A 22463-nucleotide genomic window follows, 5' to 3' on the forward strand; every position below is an offset into this window, starting at 1 on the left:
TATCGGAAGCGATTGCAGGTCATAAAACGAAATTTTTTCATAAGGGTAGTCGTTTATGGCACCTCATCTCATAGGTACCGTTTAATAAAGTACCATTGGTGGTACACGCCGCCTCATAAAGCAATCTTGTGCGGGCCACCGGTGGTACGCGCCGCCCCATGAAGCAGACTTGTGCGAACCACCGGTGGTACGCGCCGGCATGAACGTGTTAAACACTTTTTCACACATCCGCGTTATCAGTTACAATTTTTAATTTTTATTTAATTAATTTTTACAAATAGTTCATTTATCTATAATTAACATTATTCAACAGTGCTTTTAAGTTATTTTAATAAAAATTATAATTTTTCTAAGTTGACTTTGTAAGTGATTTCGAAATGTACTGCTTGGCAACACTGTGTGGTGAGAGGGCAATCAGCTGACAGGGTTCTACGGGATATTTCAAAAATCGTGAAATAAAATCTACGATACTACGATACGAAAGGAAGGAATTTTTCATTTACATGGGGTTCTCTTTAGTTTGATCGTAACAGCTGACAGGAGACTGCGTATACGTCGGTCACTGTTTACAGCATTAGTCGGATATAAATTCGGCTCGTTGAACCGACTACCTCCAAGATGCTAACGCATCAATCCTTCTGCTTGTGTTTTCTCATTGGCTTAAAAAATGTTCGCCAACGCTGTTTACAATTTGGCTTAAATAATATTTTTGCAATTTAGCATTGCAGCCACATTTTTAAAGTAAAAGTATATGAATTTACATCATACACCGCTGCGCTTGTAACTCTCTTTGCATGCATACTTTTTCAACTAATTAGCATTTTATGTAATTTCTTTAAATTTTTAATTGTTGTTTTTTTTCTTTTTTTGTGTTTCTCTTTTTACTTAAGTTTCGTGTGTATGCGTATATGCATGTATTTTGTTAATTTATATTTATTTTTTAATCCTTTATGTTAATTTTTTGTCCTTATATTCAGAAAACGTCTTTAAGCTCCACTAAAGACATATTGAATTCTCTACGGAATAGTTACTGTTCTTTGTGACCCATGCCTAAGAAATTTTCTTCCTCCATTTTTGAGAGGAATTTGATGGCTCGGTGCTGTGGTTCTGTTTGTCTCGCCATATCAATGAGACCGAGCAATGTTTTGATGCCAATGAAAACTCTGTACGCCAAACAAAAACAAAAAAAATATGTTACAAAAAGACACTAAATTCTTATTCTTAGCAACAACTCACCTTTTGCCCGACATCTTTTTGCCAATAGCCTGCAATTCGCCCTTGCTGAATATCTCTGCGTGCTCAAGCACGGCTACGACATGCTCGGCACTCGATAGATTTGGTACGTGTAAAATGGATGTAAAGGCGGTCAACATTTCCATTTCCTCCAAAACGGCACTAAACATTTCAAAAAAAAAAAAAAAATATGCAAAAGGCACAAAAACAAGCAAATCAATGTTATAAAACTAATTTTTTCTATGTATCTGTCACTAACCGTCTGCTTGATGTGACCAAGATGAGCAATTTGCGTCCCTTTGGCGGCTGTTTCTTCAGCAACACCAACAACGCTTGTAATGTCAAATTCGAATAACGCGGCCCAATGGAACCATAGTCCAACAAACGTTCAACGTTGTCCACTACAATGCAGCTCAGAGTGGAACGGTAGGCATCATCGAATATCTAAAATACATCAATAAAAAAAATAATCAACAATTCATTTTCGCACAGCGAATTTCGAATTTACTTTTCGAATATGCAAGCATTTAGCCGATTCGGTATAGCCGACCATATCCTCTGGCGAGCAAACTTTAACGAATGGAAAATCGGACATTTTAGCTAATTTAGCGGCCAACGCAGATTTTCCAGAGTTAGGTGCGCCTTCAATGAGTACTGAAACCAAACCCGAACTTTCGGTTGCCTTCGACTGTTGCACATACAGCATACCATCTTCAAGTAAACTAGCAACAGGCTGACCCCAGTTGATGATGCCCCGTGAAAGCATATTATCCAAAATTTCCTGAGCTGTACCAAAAGCCTAATGAAATAAACAAGACGGACGACAGACTCTTTAGTTAAAGGAATTTTGAATTTGCTACATTCCACCACTCACCGGTTTAATGTCATTCTCCAGCGCATGCATGAAATCTCCGCGTGTAACCTTTAACTTCTCCATTGCTTGCGGATCGACGTGCACCTTTGCATCGGCTTTGATTAAACGATTCATAGCAGTGGATTGTGCTGCACGCACTAAACCCTCCAACTCAGCACCGCTGAAGTTCTTGGTCAAGGCAGCGATTTCCTTGCTATCGACGTCGCCGGCAATCTTGTTGAACTCACGCATACGCTTGGTGTGTATATTCAAAATTTGCACACGACCTTCCTCGTTCGGCAGGCTGATTTCCATTTGCACCTCCAAACGACCGGGTCGCAACAAAGCCTCGTCGATCATATCACGTCGATTGGTCATTCCAATAACCAGTATGTTGTTTAGTTGTTCTACACCGTCGATTTTGGCTAGCAACTGATTGACCACTGTGTCATGCACACCACTATTGCCAGCGACTGAGCCACGCGCCTTGCAAATAGCATCGATTTCGTCGAAAATTATAATATGCAAACCACTGTTTGGGCCGAGCTGCAGAGAGACAAATTCAATTATCGTATAATAGCACTTAATTCGCCTGCCTGTCAGCAAAATTAGCGCGCCTACTTACCCTTTTTTCTTCCTCCTCAGCCTCCGCAAAAAGACGGCGTATATTTGCTTCGGATTCGCCTACATATTTGTCTAAAATCTGTGGGCCATTGACAATTTTCGGTTCGCGCGCATTCAACATCGTACCAATTTGGCGGGCCATCAATGTTTTTCCAGTACCAGGTGGGCCATAAAGTAGTATGCCTTTTACGTGTTTGCAGCCCAGCTGCTCCACAAGCTCGGGTGGGAAAACACGCGATGCAAACGCTCGCCGGAAGATGGCATTGAATTCCTTATCTAAGCCACCGATTCCCATCTTGCCGAAATCCCAATCTGGGTTGATGATAGACTGACGCACAATTTTTCCCTTTGATTTGCCTTGCAAGTTCAGCGATGAATTCTCTGCTTTCTCAAATTGTACGATTGTGTTGCCGAGTATGCGGCCGAAACGTACATTTTTGGTGCTAGTTTCCTTGCCCTCGCCGAGAGACTTCGGATCAACGGCTATAACGTGAGAAAATAAGCAAAATCAGTATTAAAATTTTATTTCGATGCTTACAGAGTCTTCAGAATTTTTTAATTAAGGTTATTTAGGTTTCTCCCGCCTTCGCCTAGGCCACACAACACAGACCCATGAACATATCTTAAAAAAAGAAAATCACCCTATCTGTACAACCTGCAACACAAACCAAACATTGGACCACATCCTCAACAAATGTCCAAATCACGCCAACGCAAGAAAAGAAATACTAAACTCAGAACAAATAAGCGACATCCTCGCCATTGCCAGTCGTCCAAACATCGAAAAAATAAGCAAATTCATTAAAACTATCGAAATGACAATATAACAAATAATCCAGACACCCACAGACGACACAGAGCTGATGGCCTCTGCAGCCAATGCTCAAACATAATTTTAGTACTGGTATTCATACCAGTCACTAAATAATAATAATAATAATAAATAATTAAGGTTATTTTACGGTGTTCGAAATGGTCGTAAACGGAGGGATCTAGTTTTATACGTGCAAATAGTTTTTTGGAAAAATTATTTCTTTTTGGAAAAAAAATTTTTTAAATGATTTTTTTAATATTTATTTTTTTGGAAAAATTTTTGGAAAAATAATTTTTTTTTTTGGAAAAGTAATTTTTTTTTGGAAGAGTAATTTTTTCTTGGAAAAGTAATTTTGTTTTAGAAAAAGTCATGTATTTTGTTTTTTTGACAAATGATTTTTTATAATTTTTATTTTTACTATTATTTAAAATTATTTTTTTGGAAACATTTTTGGAAAAATTATTACTTTTTTTGGGCAAAGAAATTTTTTTTTTGTAAAAAATTTTTTTTTTTGTAAAAAATTTATTTATTTATTTAATATATGGAAAATAACAATAAATTATTATTTTACAATAAAAAGGAGCACTAGCTGCCAGGGCTTACGGCTCACTACTCTAATACGATTATTTTTTTACTACAAAAGTTAAGCTATTAGAGAGTTAATTTTCTGGAACTATTATTAGGCACTATCAACACATGAATTAAAGAAATTAAGTTATGTGAAAGGTAAATTCATAGGATATACAGAAGAATATTTACATAGATGTTTAAGTAAAGAGACTTATGGTTTAAATCAATTTTCTCAGATCCGCTCTAATTAAGTAATCTGTTATTTTCTCAATGTTTTCCTGAGAAGGAGTCTTTAGATAAAAAATTATTTGGAAATTTTTTTTTTTATTTTGGAAAATGATTTTTTTATTTTTTTGGGAAAGTTATTTTTTTTTAAGTAATTTTTGTTTAGAAAAAATCATATTTTTTGTTTGAAAAATGATTTTTTTTTTAATTTTTATTTTTAATATTATTTTAAATTAATTTGGAAAAACTATTTTTTTTTAGGTAACGTTTTTTGGAAAAAGTATTTTTGTTTTTGAAAAAAAATGTTTTTTGGAAAAATTATTTTTTTTTGGAAATTTTGTTTTGAAAACCTATATTTTTTGTTTTGGAAAAAATTATTTTTGTTTTTTTGAAAAGTGATTTTATTTAATTTTTATTTTAACTATTATTTAAAATTATTTTTTTTGGAAAATTTTTTTTTTTGGAAAAACTATTTTTTTTTTGTCAAAAATTATTTTTTGTTTTGGAAAAAATTATTTTTTTTGGATATATGAAATATTAGGAAAATAGGAAAAATTATTTTTTTGGAATTTTTTTTTTGAAAAACGTTGTTTTTTTTATTTTTTTTTGGAAAAATTATTTTTTTGTTCGGAAATTTTTTGAAAAACTAATATTTTTTGTTTTGAAAAAATTATTTTTTTTTGAAAAATTATTTTTTTTTAATTAAATGCGTTCAACGGTTCATATATACAAAATCTGAAAACACATTCCACCTCCCAGTAGCATAGCACTCTTTTAATGGGCTCTTCAACGTTTATATTGACGATTGGTGTATTTATGGTGAGTCGTGATTGCATTAATAAACCACTTCTGTACCCCCCAAAGCAGCTCTGCATTCGATTCAAATACATCGCTGTCTGCCTATTATAACTATTCAGGTCCATCAGCACAACTTACTGATCCACCATCATTCTCGTGGCCGCCGGTTCTACGTACCGGAATGACTGTGGCTTTTTCCCTTACAAGTGCTGCCACCCTAGTAAACTAGCCTTACCCAGTGCCTGAACCTTACCCCTCGTTTATCGGGACTGAGCAGCTCTATACAGCAAGACTGCTCCCAATATTTCTCCTCAGTGCTGGCATTGAGCCTAACCCTGGACCCGAAGTTTATTTCTGCAGCGCTTACCAAAGACCCAAAACTCCACATCAGCTAGATGCAGCCAGTGTAAAGGATGGTGTCACCTTAAGACCTGCTCAGGCTTTAAGACACAAAGGGAGTGGTCCACACGGTTTGTGGCCACATGTTGCTCCCACTATCTGGCGACCTTAGCCACCACGGTGTCTAACTCGCGCAAGGTGTTGGTGTTACCATCCCACACCGCAAATAGAATCTCCACGGTTCCACGGAGCTCATCCGAGCAACTTTACTCAATCAAGAGGCTGCGCAAACTGCCAAACACTTTGAGGTTCAGGTAGTCATCAATAAAGCTAAAGCTTCAAAAGCCATTGGTGGACGGACTTAACATGCTTATGATAAAAAACCTGGGTCCATTGGAAGTGGGACATCTCAGTCTTCAACCTGTTCATGGCCACTCTCATGGTTCCTGACAAGTGGAAAGTCGGAAGAGTGATCTCACTATTTAAACCTGGGAAATCCGCCAACCAAGGGCGAGTTATCGTCTGATAACTCTCCTTTCTCCAATAATGAAGGCACTTGAGGCTCTTCCACTTCCACTCTATACGAAACATCTGACCGCAGCTACACATCAGTATGGCTTCCCTGAGGTGCACAGTACCACCACAGCATTCACTGGGATAAAAATTCAAATCAACCGCGGGCTTAACCAAAACTACAGACTGTCTACCAAGAGGACTGACTACCCAAGGACTGTCGAATTACCTGCAGACATTTATTAGAGCCCGAGCCACCTCCTAGACGAGCCATGAGACATCTCTTCCGCTACACCCACGAGAACCGGGATCAAACGCAACTGCAACTACTGAACTGGACGGTATATAGGCAGACACTAAACGACATTCGTCGGGAGACTCTTACCACCTTCTTAAACTCCCGACCCCCGATTGCTGTCATCGGAGTCCAACAACCATCCATCGCAGACGAAGAGCTTCAGCTGCCTCGTGAGATCCGCTCAATTACGGTTTGAATATTGTAGTAGGTTAAACTTCTCCTTATCTAGAATCGAACCCGATATACCCAATATCTGTCCAGTATGTGAAGATACACCGCACGATACTAACCACTTATTCATATGCCCTCCTAAACCCACTCACCTAACGCCCCTCTCACTCTGAACCCAACTTATCGAAACCGCGCATTTCCTGGGCCTACCGTTGGATGAGTTAGACGATGACGATCGTTGACTACACCGCACTGGCAGGGCCTAGTGAACTGCTACAACAACAACAACAACTGAACCATCAATGCTTTTTGAAAAGTATCCGCCCGATTGGCCTCACCACTTGTTTGTTAGTGTTGTGGCAAATGCTTTCAAAGCAGAAACGGCACTCGGAAATGGAATCCGGATTCACTGCAATAGCCAAGCACCAAGTCACTTAACTAGACGGTACAAGAATAAGAAGGTCAAATCTACCAAACACGCACGTCACAATATAAAAATGTTTGCTCCCACAGTTGAAAATTCACCATCTACCATGAAAACTCCGCTAACTACGAGACCTGAAACATTGTAGTCCATAGCAACACAAAAACATCCAAAAGACTACTTTGCGGAATTCTAATCGAAAAACTCAAAACCAAATCGTTTCTAATGCGATAGGAAGAATGCAGTTTGAAGCGTTTCAGATGTATTATCCGAAAGTTCAACGTCACCTTGGACCGGTATATCGTTGTGGCCTCTGACGTAAAGTATTTTTTGTTGTGTTTGACATATGTTTCGGTTCGTTATCATACAGAAAAATATAAACCAATGAACTTCAAATAATAGAAAAAGTTTTTGACGTGATAACGTCTTATAATTCGATTTAACAGGCTGCACGCATGAAAAAATGTGTCGTTACCTTGCTCATTAGTGTTACCTTGCTCATTGCCGTTACCTTGAATGAACTGCAAGCGAAAGCGCGGAACGAACGACAAAGCAAACAAAGCAAACGAACGGCAACGTTCGACATCTTGCTCTCTCCTACTTAAGTGAGCGTATATGTGTATGTATATGCGCATATGTACATATATAAATTCACGTATTTGTATTTGCATATGCCTTCTTATTGATTATTATTAATTTGATTTACTTGAAGAATTTAAAATAAAACCAAGTTTGTTAATAATACCTGTTGTTTTAATGTTATTAATATTTTTTGACGTGATTATGTTATGTTATGTTATGTTACGTTATGTTATGTTATGTTATGTTATGCTATGTTATGTTATGTTATGTTATGTTATGTTATGTTGTGTTATGTTATGTTATGTTATGTTATGTTATGTTATGTTATGTTATGTTATGTTATGTTATGTTATGTGATGTTATGTTATGTTATGTGATGTTATGTTATGTTATGTTATGTTATGTTATGTTATGTTATGTTATGTTATGTTATGTTATGTGATGTTATGTTATGTTATGTTAAAGTATATTATGTTATGTTAATGTTAACTCATTCTCTATATCCATACAAAATATCTATCAAACAAATAAAATTAAAATTTTCTTTTGAAAAATGCAACCATTCAATTAGTATTTTCTTATGACGTTATCACGTTAAACTATCGTCAGTAAACCGACTTTACAGATAACCTCTTTTTTCTAATAGCAGTGGCTCTTCGGCAGGCAATGGCAAACCACCGAGTGTATTTTTGCTAAGAAAAAGCTCCTCATAAAAACCCATTGCCGATCGGAGTCGGTTTAAAACTGTAGGTCCCTCCATTTGTGGAAAAATATCAAGTCACGTATCAAAAAGAGGAGGAGGAGTTCCCACGACAGTCGGTCCTACGTAACCGAAACAACCCGGATTTATATCCGGCCAAGGACTGTCACTTCAGCAGCATTCCTCGTATATGCACAGGGAATGTTTATACTGCTACAACAACAAGAGCAACAACAGCAGGAGGAGGAGTTCGCCCAAGCCTAAGCACTCAGTAAAAGGTGTAAGCGCCAATTATATATAAATATAATAGATCCATCGGCGGCCGCCGTAGCCGAATGGGTTGGTGCGTGATTACCATTCGGAATTCACAGAGAGGTCGTTGGTTCGAATCTCGGTGAAAGCAAAATTAATAAAAAAAAAAAAAAACATTTTTCTAATAGCGGTCGCCCCTCGGCAGGCAACGGCAAACCTCCGAGTGTATTTCTGCCATGAAAAAGCTCCTCATAAAAAATATCTGCCGTTCGGAGTCGGCTTGAAACTGTAGGTCCCTCCATTTGTCGAACAACATCAAGACGCACACCACAAATAGGAGGAGGAGCTCGGCCAAACACCTAACAGAAGTGTACGCGCCAATTATTTTTTTTTTTTTTTATAATAGATCCATCACAGCACTTAAATTCACATTCTGCACCCCGTACGTTGCTGTTGAATCTTGCGAAATTCAGAATTGTAATTCTCATTTTTCATAGAGCTAATAAGCAGGAATTCAGTGCGTATTTTCTTGAATGTTCGAAGTCTCAGGGACATGTTGTAGCAGCATAAACATTCCCCATATATTCGGGGAATGCTGCTGAAGTGACAGTCCTTGGCCGAATATAAATCCGAGTCGATCCGGTAACGTAGAACCGACTGTCGTGGGAACGTCTCAAGGACATCTACACTCCTTGCAGAAAATCATTTATAATTTCAACTCAAATTAAGCAACAGATTCGGCAATATTTGTATCAGACTCACCTTCTAAAGTTTTAACTGCGAGTCCTAGTAGCTTTTTGCCTTGAAAATCAAAAACCAAAGTCTGACCAACTGTCAATGGCATGCCAGCAAACTGCATCAAAAACTCCTTAGCCATTTGATCGGAGTCGTAGGGCTCTTGAGAAGTGCTGCATATGGAAAATAATATTAACAGTAATAAGAATTTCCGGAAGTAAATGATGAATAAATCAATAATAATGAAATATGCCAGCCTTACATTTTCTTCTGCAAAAAGTCTGTCTCGAAGGAGACGAGTGTTATGACATCGGAGTTGGCATCAAAACGATATTGGCGCACTTCAATATCCTGATTAATGGAGAGTGTAGCCCACTTTCGTTGCACCAGCGAAAATCCCACATGACCCCGAGCCACTTCGTTGGTGTGTTTGAGTGCGAATATGTAATGTTGACCTGGGCCAGGTGATATGTCGGCATACCTTGAAAATTTCGAAGATTAATTACTTTTTTTAGAATTAAAATGCCGTTGGCAAAAGCAAGTTAGAGCAAATAAACAAGCAGATTTCACCACTTGCATGGCTTTTATTTTCATCTGCATGGAATTTATGTTGTTTTTTTTTTTTCTTTTGAACACCACCCTCTAATTTCGCCCCCACTTTTTTCGTGTTACGTACTTAACATCTTCAGGAAAATCGTTGATATTCACGATGGCCTTGTTGGTCACCGACAATTCGTCTGTGGGACATTTCGTTGCTTTCAAACGCTATAAAAATCATAAAATATCAATTATTTTAGTATAATGTGAAAATAAAAACCGTTATTCAACTTACATAGGACATTTTGTAAGGGCACGCAGCACGAATTCAACACAATTATCTACTAAATCTGCTTATTTACGAAAGCCTCCAACCCAACTGATGTACTGGTGAAAAAATCTGCGAAAAATAAGGGTAGCTGCTTGTTCTTTTTATTCGTATTCCGAATATCGATCCATAAAGCGGCATGTACCTATGTATTTGCAACACGCACCTGCAAAGAAGCATAGTTGGAGTTGAAGTATAAATTTAATAAATATTTGCAATTCGATGACAGAAAATATTATATAAAGATGTAAATTTTAAATATTATATTTATTAAGATGATTAAATAAATATTAAGATGCGCAGCTGAATATGAAATTAACTGTGTGCATATTTTCAATTTCTAACCGGCTCATAATTTAAATACTTTTCTGGCAACTTTTCAAGTTAAATAAAAATATTCTTCCTTTCCGTATTTAATTGATAAAATATTAATTTTTTTTGCATATATGTATGCATATATCTATTTGTTTAGTTACACTAGTTTACAAATTTTCAGTTTCAAAAGTGGTCCTCGACCAAAAAGCGTTTTTTACACTAATTTGAGGTCGCTGAAACCAAAAATTACTTTTTTTTTTCAAGGAACGGTTTCCCAAAAAATGTTTTTTGTGCAATAGGTCAGTTGTTACCTGCTAGAAAAGCTCATTCTAAATCGCTTAAAACCAATAATTGAATTTCGCAACCTGATAACTTCACAACAGTTTGGATTCCGCTGTAAACACTCCACCATAGATCAGGTGCACAGAATTACAGCTGAAATAGAAAAATCGTTCGAAGAGAAAAACATATGCTCAGCAGTCTTCCTGGACGTCGCGCAAGCATTTGACAAGGTTTGGCATGAAGGCCTTATCAACAAATTGAACTCATGCCTGCCACTTCAATATAGCGCATTTATGAAATCGTATATAACTGAACGGTATTTTCGCGTAAAACAAGGGAATGAGTATTCCAAATTGCAGAAAATAAACGCTGGCGTGCCGCAAGGAAGTATCCTTGGACCCCTTCTTTACCTTATATATACGAAAGATATACCAATACCTCCAAGCACTATGATCGCCACCTTTGCTGACGACACAGCAATCCTCGCAACAGGAAAAACCGCCGAAGTAGCTGCAACTAAACTTCAAACCGCTATAGACGCAGTAGAAAAATGGACGAAAATTTGGCGAATAAAATTAAATAGTAACAAATCAATTCATGTGACCTTTACCAATAAAAAAGTAAACCATCACCCAATAATGCTACTAGGCGCTCCAATTCCATACGCAAATACTGCCAAATATCTTGGTATAACCCTCGATGCTAAGCTACGTTGGAAGGAGCATATAAAAATAAAACGAAGCGAACTTAATTTGAAAATATTAAAAATGAACTGGCTCATTGGACGGAATTCAAAACTCTCCATATATAACAAAATAATGATATACAATCAAATTATCAAATCCGTGTGGTCTTATGGCGCTCAAATTTGGGGCTGTGCCAGTCAAAGTAATATTAACATAATTCAACGATTTCAAAATAAAATTATCAAAAATATTGTCAACGCACCTTGGTACGTTCGCACTGCAGATATTCATCGTGACCTCTGCATTCTTACGGTCGCTGAAGTTATTAAAATACAAGCAGAAGCCCACTCTATGAGGCTCCAGAGGCACATTAACGAGGAAGCCAGCAAACTTCTCAACACCGCAGGCCTAACCCGACGACTCCAGCGAAAAAAACCATATGATCTTATCGGTAGTTAATGTAAAGAAGAGATTTTAAAATTCTCTTCATAAAAACCCCACATAATTGTTAAAATCATACTGCAAAAAAAAAAAAAAAAAAAAAAAAAAAAAAAAAAGTTGTTACCTGCAGTCTCGAAAACAGTGCGCGCCATTTCTTTGAAGTGCATAAATTTCGAAAGGCACACATATAACCTACATGGCAATATATAATTCGTGTCAATGGAAGTCGTAGTTTTCGTAAAACAGCTGTTGAAAGTTAAAAAAAAAAGGCATTTTTGACGTTTTTTACTAAATTATCAAAGTTTATTAACTTTTTTCTGGAACAAAAAATTTTTTTATACCGACATAAGATGGGTTTTCTAAAAGACAATTTTGCCACCTACATTTTAAGCCTAAGTTTGTCTGAATCGACGAAAAATTGTAGAAGACAAAATAAATGTGTTTCCAATAAATATAATTTCTGTAAAATATTTTGAAGTGAAACTTCTTAGGCGTCAATGGACGAACGAGAATGGAGAGTATAATTTCAAGGCCACGCAACGTTTTGGGCATTTTCGTTCCGCGAGAGAGAAAAAAGATATCACGGGGTAAGGGATAATTTGAATTTATTGTAGCGAAACGGTTCAAGTCAGTTTATTAAAAGTTGTTGCATATTATAAAGTAACATTTCAAGAATATTTGATAAAATTTTCATGTAAAAATATTGCAAAATGAGCGAATGAGAGCACATTTACGTAGACGTCTTTTCAAAAATACATTTTGCAGTAGTCAGCATATCTCAGCGTAGAATCATCTGAAATCAAAAAAATCGAATAATTTAGTTAAAGTATGAGTTAAACTTCCCCCCAACGTGTATTTTGACGATTTATTTTCATTTTCAGCCATTTGGTAGTCGTTTGAAGTAAAAAGTGATTTTTGACGAAAAAATGCCGCCATTTTGTAGGTGTAAAACCACCTTAATATAAAAAAAAAATGGCGAAAAAAAAACGTTGGCGGGAGGTTTTTTATATGTAAAATATGTGTGCAAAATTTCAAAAGGATCGGTTGAGTAGTTTTCAAATGCCAATGACTACGCACTTTAAAAAAAAGGTTCGAGAAAACCGCGTTTAAAGTTTTAAGTTATGAAAACGCGCAACTGCTGCGACTCGGCAGATGTTTGAGGCGGCTCGGCTTTATGCTCTATAACTTAAAAAGTTTTGCTCGGATTGACTTAAAATTTTAACACGGTATTTTTGAAATGTTTTACTACAATAACATGCAAAAAAAAATCGATTTTTATCCCTTAATTTAATCCCATAATTCTAATAAAACGTATATTAGGTTTTATTAGCTATGCATTCATATAACAGAAAAAAAGCGTGTGTCCACAAGCGTGTGTCCTCTTATTACTTATTATAAAATGTAATATCGTGTTTCGAATGCGTATTGCTGCCATAATTTTTTGAAACCTCAGTAAACGTCGTTTACAGATTTTCTCCAACTATTTATTATTAGAAGCTAATTCCTTCTTGAATTTTCTTCATATCGTTAATAATAATTAAACAAACCAAAAACACCGAAATAATCCACCAAAATAATTTCTATGAAGAAAAAACCTTTCACAACAGTACTGACAGCTGATTGTCAATTTTGCACGTAATCTGCCATATGTGAACGGGTAGATTAATATTGTGGATTTATTGGTAATTAATGCATATGTGAACGCACTTTTAGTGAAACACAAAACGAATGACGTCGGCATATCCGGCAAGTTCGCTCAGAGCCGAATAAAGGTATGCTAGGTAGTACACCATTAAACATCTTTTCTCCATGTCTTTAATCTACCTGTGTAAACAGGTTGACTCATTTTCGGAATTAAGTGTTTCTTATTAGCCCCTGGTGACAGTCCAACATGCTTGACTGCGCTTTGTATGTGTTAGTGCAGTCGGGTGGCGTCGCGACACACGTATTTGTTGCCGGCTACACGTACGATGCTTGATGAAAATCAAAAATTTTTGATATTTTCGTTTGACGCTTACTTTTTTGATCGTGTCCGAGTCTGATGGACAAAACAGCAGTGTTGTATTTAGCATTGAGGTTAGTATTTAGTGTGCGGTTGCCCAATAGTATATTACTCGTAAACACCTACATATACTAAAAATAAGCACAATCCGTATGAAATATGTACATAAATAAGCAAAAAATTTGAAAATTTATATGTAAATGAAATTATTTAAAACTGATATACATACATAAGTAATTTAATAATTATGAAGTTATGAACCCGAAAAACATAAGTTATAATTAAAAACATGACTTATTGCGATTTTTAATATAACACAGAAAGTGGGTAACAAAAAAATTCTCAAACAACGAACAGAATAAGTTAAAGCGTAAAATATCCCAAACTCAAATTTATTTCCCTTACTTACGCTTTTCAGCCATAGAATAATCTATATATATAAAAATGAAATGATGTTCGTTTGTACGCATTTTTTTGGGCCGATACGAGGCCAATTTTATTCGTTCTTTTTTCATATTATAGGGATCCACTAGGGGAAGGTTTTTAGCAAACAAAAATTTCTTTTAAATATTTTCTTCATATAAAAAAAGAAAAAATCAAAATATTGTACAAAACAAAATTTGCTCGATTCTTAGATTAAAGTAAGTTTCGAATCGACATTCATTTTATGTGTACAACTTTTTTTGAATTTTTCGTTATTGTATACAGAAATTTCAAATGATTCGAATGAAATTTTTTTTTTTTTTTATCTCATCCATAAAATATTACACCTGTCGTTAGACAATAAGTAATTTGATTTACAAAAAGATGGAATGAGAGTGATATTGAAGGGCCAATGCCCCCAAGCTCATTTAGAAGAAATGTATACATATTATTTAAAAACAAGTAGTTAACAAACAATGACATATACGATTAGTTGACAATTGATTACAAGGATTTTGCAAGATCTGTTGGTGTTTGACGGTTAAGCCGACTTTGGGTAGATTTTTCTTTATTTGGTAGTCTTCTCATCATAGGATTTGTATGCGTTAATAGTCTATTTATGTGTCTTCTGCTAGCGCTTTGTATTGTTTCATCAATAGTATCGATGTCAAGGTCGCGATGAATATCTGCGTTAGGTATGTACCAAGGTGCATTAGTTAAGGTCCTAAGTATTTATGAAAATAATGTTTCAATTCAATTGAGCAATGCTTTCTTTGACCAATTCTATATGGAAATGAATGCGTTTGCAAACGATGTTTTCGGCTATGAACAAATGGCACCCTAAATACAAAAGGGTCACAACTCAAAATGTTACTTCTGCTCAAATATGAACGAAACGTTATCAATAAAACGGTCCGCGAATGACATATGGCAAAAATAAATTTTTTGTTTTTTGGTAGGACTGTTATAAGCTTACATGGCAAATTTCAGCGCGATATGTCACATAGTTTGTTTTCTGTGCTACTGTAAACAAGTCAAGCTCGAGTGTGGAAAATTTTGAGTTGTGACCCTTTTGTATTTAGGGTGCGAAATGTTGGAATCGAATGAAAAAGGAAAGAAACGCTATAAAAACGATAAAAAAAATTCTTGGAAAATTTAAAATGAATGATGCTTCATTGGAAAAATTCAAAGGTAATAAGAACATACACAAGATAAAGTTAGAATTTGAATTTCTAGATTTATTTTGTTTATTTCTCATTTTTTCAGAAGTACACCACACAACAACTCATTCCAACTCTGATTTAGAAATCCTGTTGGAATTGGTGATCGATAATTTTGTCACTATAATGGTCAATGGAAATTTGCGTGTATCAGACCCTGCATATTATTTACCATATCAACTTTTTATGGGACATATGGACCAAATGAACACAAAAAAATAATTTAGTTTTGTTTTGATTTTTTGCAACATTTTGGTTTTCAGTTAATACAATAAAAACAATACTGTTTTTTCGTGAACACAAAATTCTAAATTTATTACGTTGTTTGTTTAGAATTTTTTTAGAAAAAAAGTAAATTTTTTGGTTTTGAGGAAATTTGTTTATTGTTGCTATTTGTGAAAGCGTAGATATTTGTAAATATTTGACTATAATCCTAAAAGTTAATGGAATACCACTATGACACATAGAAAACATTTTTTCAAAGGGGTGTTTTTCGAAAATTATAAAAAAAATTGTTTTCAAAAATTTTGAAGAAATAAAGTAAAATAAAAAAATTTCGAAAGCATGAAATTTTTTCAAAACCAAATTTTCCTCAAAAAGATAAAAGAAATTTCTTCGAAGAGGTGTTTTTCTAAAATTACAAAAAAAAAATTTCAAAAATTTTAAACAAATAAAATAAAATAAAACTTTTTCAAGGGTATGAAATTTTTTCAAAACAAAATTTTCTGAAAACCAAACAAAATTAAAAAAAAAATGGTGTTTTCAAAGCATTTCATATTCCACTATTAATAGAGAATACATTTTTTCGAGGGGGTGTTTTTCAAAGCGGAAAAAAATCTTTTTTAACAAATCAATTTAAACTTTTACAAAAGTATGAAATTTTTTCAAGAACAAAATTTTCTCAAAAACGTTAAATTAAAAAAAAATAGTTTTTTCAAAATATTTAATTTTCAGCAATTAACTGAGAAGAAATTTTTAGAGCGAAGTGTTTTTCAAAACTTCAAAAAACACTTTTTAACCAAAAAAAATAAACCTTTTTTCAAAAACAACAGGAATGATAACATTGCCTAAGAATTTCTGCACTTTTGCACAGTCTAAAGAGGCATTGTACAGCGTGTATTTCCAAACATAGTTCAACATTACAAAAACCATGATTGGCTCAGCGAAAGAGCAATTTTAGCTGGGAAAAATAAGGACGTCAATGATATAAATGCAGCTATTTTGGATCAAATACCTGGTGACATAGTTGCATATAAGTCAATGGACACTATTACTGATCAAGATGATGTCGTAAATTATCCAACTGAATTCTTAAACTCACTCGATTTGCCAGGCCTACCACCTCATAATATACGATAAAAAATTGGAGCACCGATTATTATGCTGCGCAATAGTAATGTGCCCCGACTTTGCAACGATACCAGACTCGCTGTTAAGAAGCTAATGGGTAAGGTTATCGAAGCAACAATTTTGAAAGGGAAGTACAAAGGAGAGGACGTTTTGATACCCTGAATTCCACTGATTCCGGCGGATTTACCATTCGATTTCAAACGTTTGCAGTTCCCTATTCGCCTTGCCTTCGCTATGAGAATTAATAAGGTGCAAGGACAGTCTCTACAAATGTGCGGTATTAATTTAGAATACTCAATTTTTTCTCATGGACAATTGTATGTAGCTTGCTCACGAGTTGGCAAACCATCGTCATTATTCACGCGAAAGATGAAAAAACCAAAAACGTTGTCTACCAAAAAGTGTTACAATAAAGTTCGAATGAAATTGTATCAAAGAATTTGCTTTGTTTCGTATTAATTTTATTCTCTTTCAGCAAATCATTGAATTTATCGTCTAGCGAAGCGGGCGAGGGTACTCTAGTTTATATAAATAAAAATTCATCATCCGATGACGACATATTTACTTCTAAATACAACTGTGGATTGATCGCTTTTTGTTTTGAACGTCACCGGGCAAACGACAAACACCCAACACGCACACATATAAAGTACTGGACAAGCAATGCTGGACTGTGATCAGGGGCTATATGTGAACACAATATAACTGTTTTGAATTTTTAGTACCACACAAAATAAATTTCACATAGCATGCTATGTAAAATATATAATTCCATGCTATTGCAAATATGGTACTAAATGGTAAGCCGCATACCGTTGCAAAATGACGAAGTTTGTTTACGTTTGCATTTTGACGCATCTCCATAAATTTTTCCATTGCTACATCATGATTTCATTGCAAATCTGGGTTAGCTTGATTTTACTGGCACATGACGACAGCGCACACTCATCTACATTTACAAATACATAAACATATGTATGCGTGTAGATTTGGATTAGAGTGGTCGGTTCACTTGATAGTGGAAAGGAAGCAGTAATCATAGCCTATATTCCTCTTTTTTCTACTTTTCACTATTCGGTTGACAAGTTCTGGTATCCATGATGAGACCACGTCAGTGTTGCTTTATATTTCATAACCCCACTGCTAAGGTGACATAGTACGCCGGCAGGATTCAGTGGAATTATTATGTACCTATCCTTTATTTATCATTCTTTTAAAACACCCTCGGCGTTTATAAACATTAAAAGATTTATATCAAATACGAAACATAACCACTCACTTTACGGGCTGCTGCCAACTCACGCAGATGAAAAATGCGTTTTTGTTGCACTCTTCTAATATGTCAACCACCTTTTTGTATTGGTGGCGCTACTGACTATCTTTTTGTTGTTACATGTGCTAATATCACCTATTTTAAATAAAGTTAATAGTTATATTTCACTCAATTAACACTGATTTCTGAAAACAAAATTGTAAACTGATTACTAACAGGATTGTATGTGCATCGCCGATGACAAGTACATGCAGAGTTGCCAGTCACTGAAAAATCCCCATAAAACATTCCTCAATTTTGGTGCGTTTTTAGCATGCGAAGTTTGTTTAGTTCGCTAAAAACTAATTTAATTTAGGGAAGGTAGTAACAGTAGACTATAAATGTTATCTATGGAAAAAACAACAAAAGCAATGTATTTTATTTTTATTTTTAGTCTCGAGAATATCAAAGTCTATAAATAAAGATTGAAAGTTCAGAGTAATTTAAAGAAAATTTTACAATTAGAGACCAGTTAAATAAAGGGTGGTTAACTTTTAAGGGCCGATGTTGAATGTGAACCACACCTAAGCGTCAACGACACCGTTGGACTTCTTTCTTTGGGGTTATTTGAATGAAAAGGTGTACGTCGATAAGCCAGCAGCAATTCAAGAGCTAAAGGAAGAGATAATTCGGCACATTAACGGCATAGAACCTCACTTATGCCTCAGCGTCATCGAAAATTTAGACTATCGGATGGAGGTGTGTCGCCGAGGCCGAGGCTGCCGTTTGGCCGATATTTTGTTCCATACGTAATTGAGCCATACCAATATTATCATAATAAAGAGAAATAACAATAACTTTCTAAAAAATTGTATTTTATTACAAATCAACACAGGCCCTTGAAACTTAACCACCCTTTAGAAAAAATCAAATCAGCTGCTTTACCTTCAATGTGCCTTACAAACAGCTAATTTCTTTCAAATATTAAATAATTGGAAGTTTGTCGTTACTAAAATTTTTTTTTATAAAATAATTTATTTATAATCACTCTGTGGATGAAATCCAATCGTTACTCAGATTTTTTTTTTTATAAAACGATTTATTTACCATCACTCGGTGAATAAAATCCAAAGTATCTACAACTTTTTTTGTTCTTTATATTAACATCTTTCTTATTTTTAAATGCATACACACCGGCATTGAAAATTGATACATTTTTAAAAGTGCCTGCATATAAATACATGTATTTTAGGAAGTACCAAATTATAAATCACAGGTAATTGCGCCTGGAATATTGCGACGATCCCTGGTAGCCATGCTGAGATGAACCTCCGCCACCACCGCTTGACCCTGGTGGCATTGGTTGTGGCACATTTGCTGGGTAATGCGAATTGGAGTTCAATGCTGGGCCTCCCCAACCTGGTGCTGCTGCCATACCGTAGGGCCCCATTGGTGGTGGAAGTGGCGGCGGAACGACACTTTGTGGACCTCCCGGAGCACCGTAATGTTGTGTGGGTGGTTGTGGTGGCGCTGGAGCCGATGTGCTATAAAGTGAATGTATTTGATGCGTCACAGATGGTGGCGGCGGGTACATATTGTGATAAGTTGATGCCATACCCACAGTTGGTATTGCAGCTGGCTCACCAGCTGTTGGCACTATTGGACAAGAGTTAGCAAGTGACTTGATAGTTTGAATATTGCTAAGCTCTCCAACAGTTGGTATAGCAGCAGAAATTGCGGTTACTGCGTTAAAAGTACTGGGCGGTGGCGGTTTTACTTTGGCAGCTGGCGAACCAGTACTTGCCGTTGTAATAACAGGTTTTGTGGGGGTAGGGCTGTCCGCTCGACTTGGCGGTTTTTGAGGTGGACTATTCGACTCCGGTGTCTCTTTTTGATTGGGCTGATATAAATCCAAAACTTGATGGCATATATCCTCGAGTATCTCCATTGTCACATCAGAAACGAACATGTCCCACCACCGATTATGGCTCGGCTGACGTCCCACCCAATCGACGACGGTGAATTTGCTCAACTTACTGGCCAGATGTATTAACGCAACTGCTATTATCTCAGGTTCCCATTGCAAACACACAACAGTGCTTAAGGAGTCATTTACAAAATTCCAAGCCATTTGTACCATCTTTTGCAATTTTACTTGATCACCACGGAAACATTTGGCATATTTTAGTAGGAACGTGTAGGGATGCTCTACTTGCAAGTCAAATTTAATAGTTTGCAGCAAAATGCGCTCCAGCGTCATTACCTCCTGAAAAGCAAGAGCTGTATGTAATGCATATGTGTGCGTTAAATAAGTACTCACCTCTTTTGGGTCCTCACCAAAGGAGTAAAAATAATTATCCGAAAGCAGAGTTCTTGCTATTTTAATAATGTCTCGACATTTCTTTGGAGTTTCTTCAACTTTACCAGCGAGAAAGAGGCAACAGCAAGCGGTGACATATCGTGGGAAGCTTTTAAAGGAGTGAAACATATAGAATCGATGAAAGTATACTACGCCGGTGGCCATTGTGTTGTGACCTAATCCCATTTGTGTGCCACAATTCATAATAAAGCGCGCACCTTCTTTGCGATACCGCCGTTCTGTCTCCAATGATGTCCCATCCAGGATGGACGGCGTATCGCGCAATTCCTTTTTATCGTAATACCAGCAAGGCATGCTGTGCAAGTACTTTTTTCTTTTAATTATAAATTATAGAGGCTAAAAACACAAATTTTACTAAGACAATTGTTTACAAAATTGACGTTCGCTTTTAAAGCAGGACTGCCACCGTTTCATTATTCTCCACGTTTGAAACACAGGGTTTCATTTACGTACGTTCGGAATTAGCTGTATTCACGATTACGACCTCAACGAAAACAAAGTGAATTGTGTTAAATTCACTATACACGAGGCAAAAGGCTTGCGCCTTGGCACTTTGTTATGCGCATTTTTATTATTATTATTGACGTGATAACGTCTTATAATTCGATTTACCAGGCTGCACGCACGAAAAAATGTGTCGTTACCTTGCTCATTGCCGTTACCTTGCTCATTAGTGTTACCTTGCTCATTGCCGTTACCTTGCTCATTGCCGTTACCTTGAATGAACTGCAAGCGAAAGCGCGGAACGAACGACAAAGCAAACAAAGCAAACGAACGGCAACGTTCGACATCTTGCTCTCTCCTACTTAAGTGAGCGTATATATGTATGTATATGCGCATATGTACATATATAAATTCACGTATTTGTATTTGCATATGCCTTCTTATTGATTATTATTAATTTGATTTACTTGAAGAATTTAAAATAAAACCAAGTTTGTTAATAATACCTGTTGTTTTAATGTTATTATTATTTTTTGACGTGATTATGTTATGTTATGATATGTTATGTTATGATATGTTATGTTATGTTATGTTATGTTATGTTATGTTATGTTATGTTATGTTATGTGATGTTATGTTATGCTATGTTATGTTATGTTATGTTAAAGTATATTATGTTATGTTAATGTTAACTCATTCTCTATATCCATACAAAATATCTATCAAACAAATAAAATTAAAATTTTCTTTTGAAAAACGCAACCATTCAATTAGTATTTTCTTATGACGTTATCACGTTAAACTATCATCAGTAAACCGACTTTACAGACAACCTCTTTTTTTTTACATGAGAACTAATTATAAATAATTAATTCACTAAAGATAAGGCCTGGCTACTAGGGCCTTTGCTATGCGCATATACCACAACCGGCTCGTATTTTATTTAGCGAACAGATTTTATTAAACGTTCAATAATTTTTAAAATATCGATTAACATCTTGAGTGGAAATGGTCTCGCCCATCAAAATTTTCTGTACTAAATTTGAATTTGACGGGCGTCGCCCGCAGTATATTTTAATGTTTAAAATCATATGAATTTCTTTAAACTTGTAAAAATAAAAATATTATTATTGTTGCACATGGTCCTTTTTATATTCTAGCTAATATAGATAACGGTTTTAAGATTTTTTTTAATATTTAAGTTTTATTTTGTGATAATTCCACTCATAGAATTGCGCTAAATTTAATTGTCTGCAAGCGTACTATTCCTCGAGATTTAATCGTAAGACAAGGGTTTAAATATAATATTAAATAATGTATTTCTATTGTACATTTTTGCTTTTATTTTTATTTTAGGAGTATTCATTATCAACAAATTTTTGAAGTGAAAACTTCTTTAGAATCGTTGGGAGTGATTTGAGAAAAAGTGAAACGAAAAAAGCGACCCTCTTGGCTACGAAGCGTTATATTATATGTTGATATAAACGTAGCGACGAACTAAATAACTTTTAGGCCAGCGCCGACAGCATGGAGCGATAGCCGAGCGACTAGCAATGTGAGCTTCCGATCCAAAATCCTTGGTTCGAATCACAAGAAAAAAAATTTTTTTATACAGTTATTTTATTTTATTTTATGATATGTTTATGAGGAGCTTTTTTTCATGGCAGAAATA

The 22463-nt window shown here is 35.4% G+C and overlaps 2 protein-coding genes across 2 annotated transcripts; both read right to left on the reverse strand.

Annotated features, from left to right (window-relative positions):
- Positions 1-915: 915 nt before the first annotated feature.
- Positions 916-18210, reverse strand: LOC129238711 (vesicle-fusing ATPase 1). Its single transcript, XM_054873836.1, has 11 exons — positions 17995-18210; positions 9964-10162; positions 9808-9896; positions 9394-9612; positions 9159-9304; positions 2712-3193; positions 2108-2632; positions 1742-2032; positions 1493-1677; positions 1237-1395; positions 916-1163 (listed from the first exon to the last, which is right to left on the reverse strand). The coding sequence occupies exons 2-11, from the start codon at positions 9970-9972 to the stop codon at positions 1028-1030; spliced, it is 2241 nt and encodes a 746-aa protein (XP_054729811.1). The 5' UTR covers positions 9973-10162; positions 17995-18210; the 3' UTR covers positions 916-1027.
- Positions 18211-19104: 894 nt separating this feature from the next.
- LOC129239296 (cyclin-K) lies at positions 19105-20775 on the reverse strand. The gene is made up of 2 exons (XM_054874694.1): positions 20288-20775; positions 19105-20233 (listed from the first exon to the last, which is right to left on the reverse strand). The coding sequence occupies exons 1-2, from the start codon at positions 20639-20641 to the stop codon at positions 19238-19240; spliced, it is 1350 nt and encodes a 449-aa protein (XP_054730669.1). The 5' UTR covers positions 20642-20775; the 3' UTR covers positions 19105-19237.
- Positions 20776-22463: the final 1688 nt, after the last annotated feature.

Source organism: Anastrepha obliqua, chromosome 2, assembly GCF_027943255.1.
Source record: "Anastrepha obliqua isolate idAnaObli1 chromosome 2, idAnaObli1_1.0, whole genome shotgun sequence".
NCBI lineage: Eukaryota > Metazoa > Arthropoda > Insecta > Diptera > Tephritidae > Anastrepha > Anastrepha obliqua.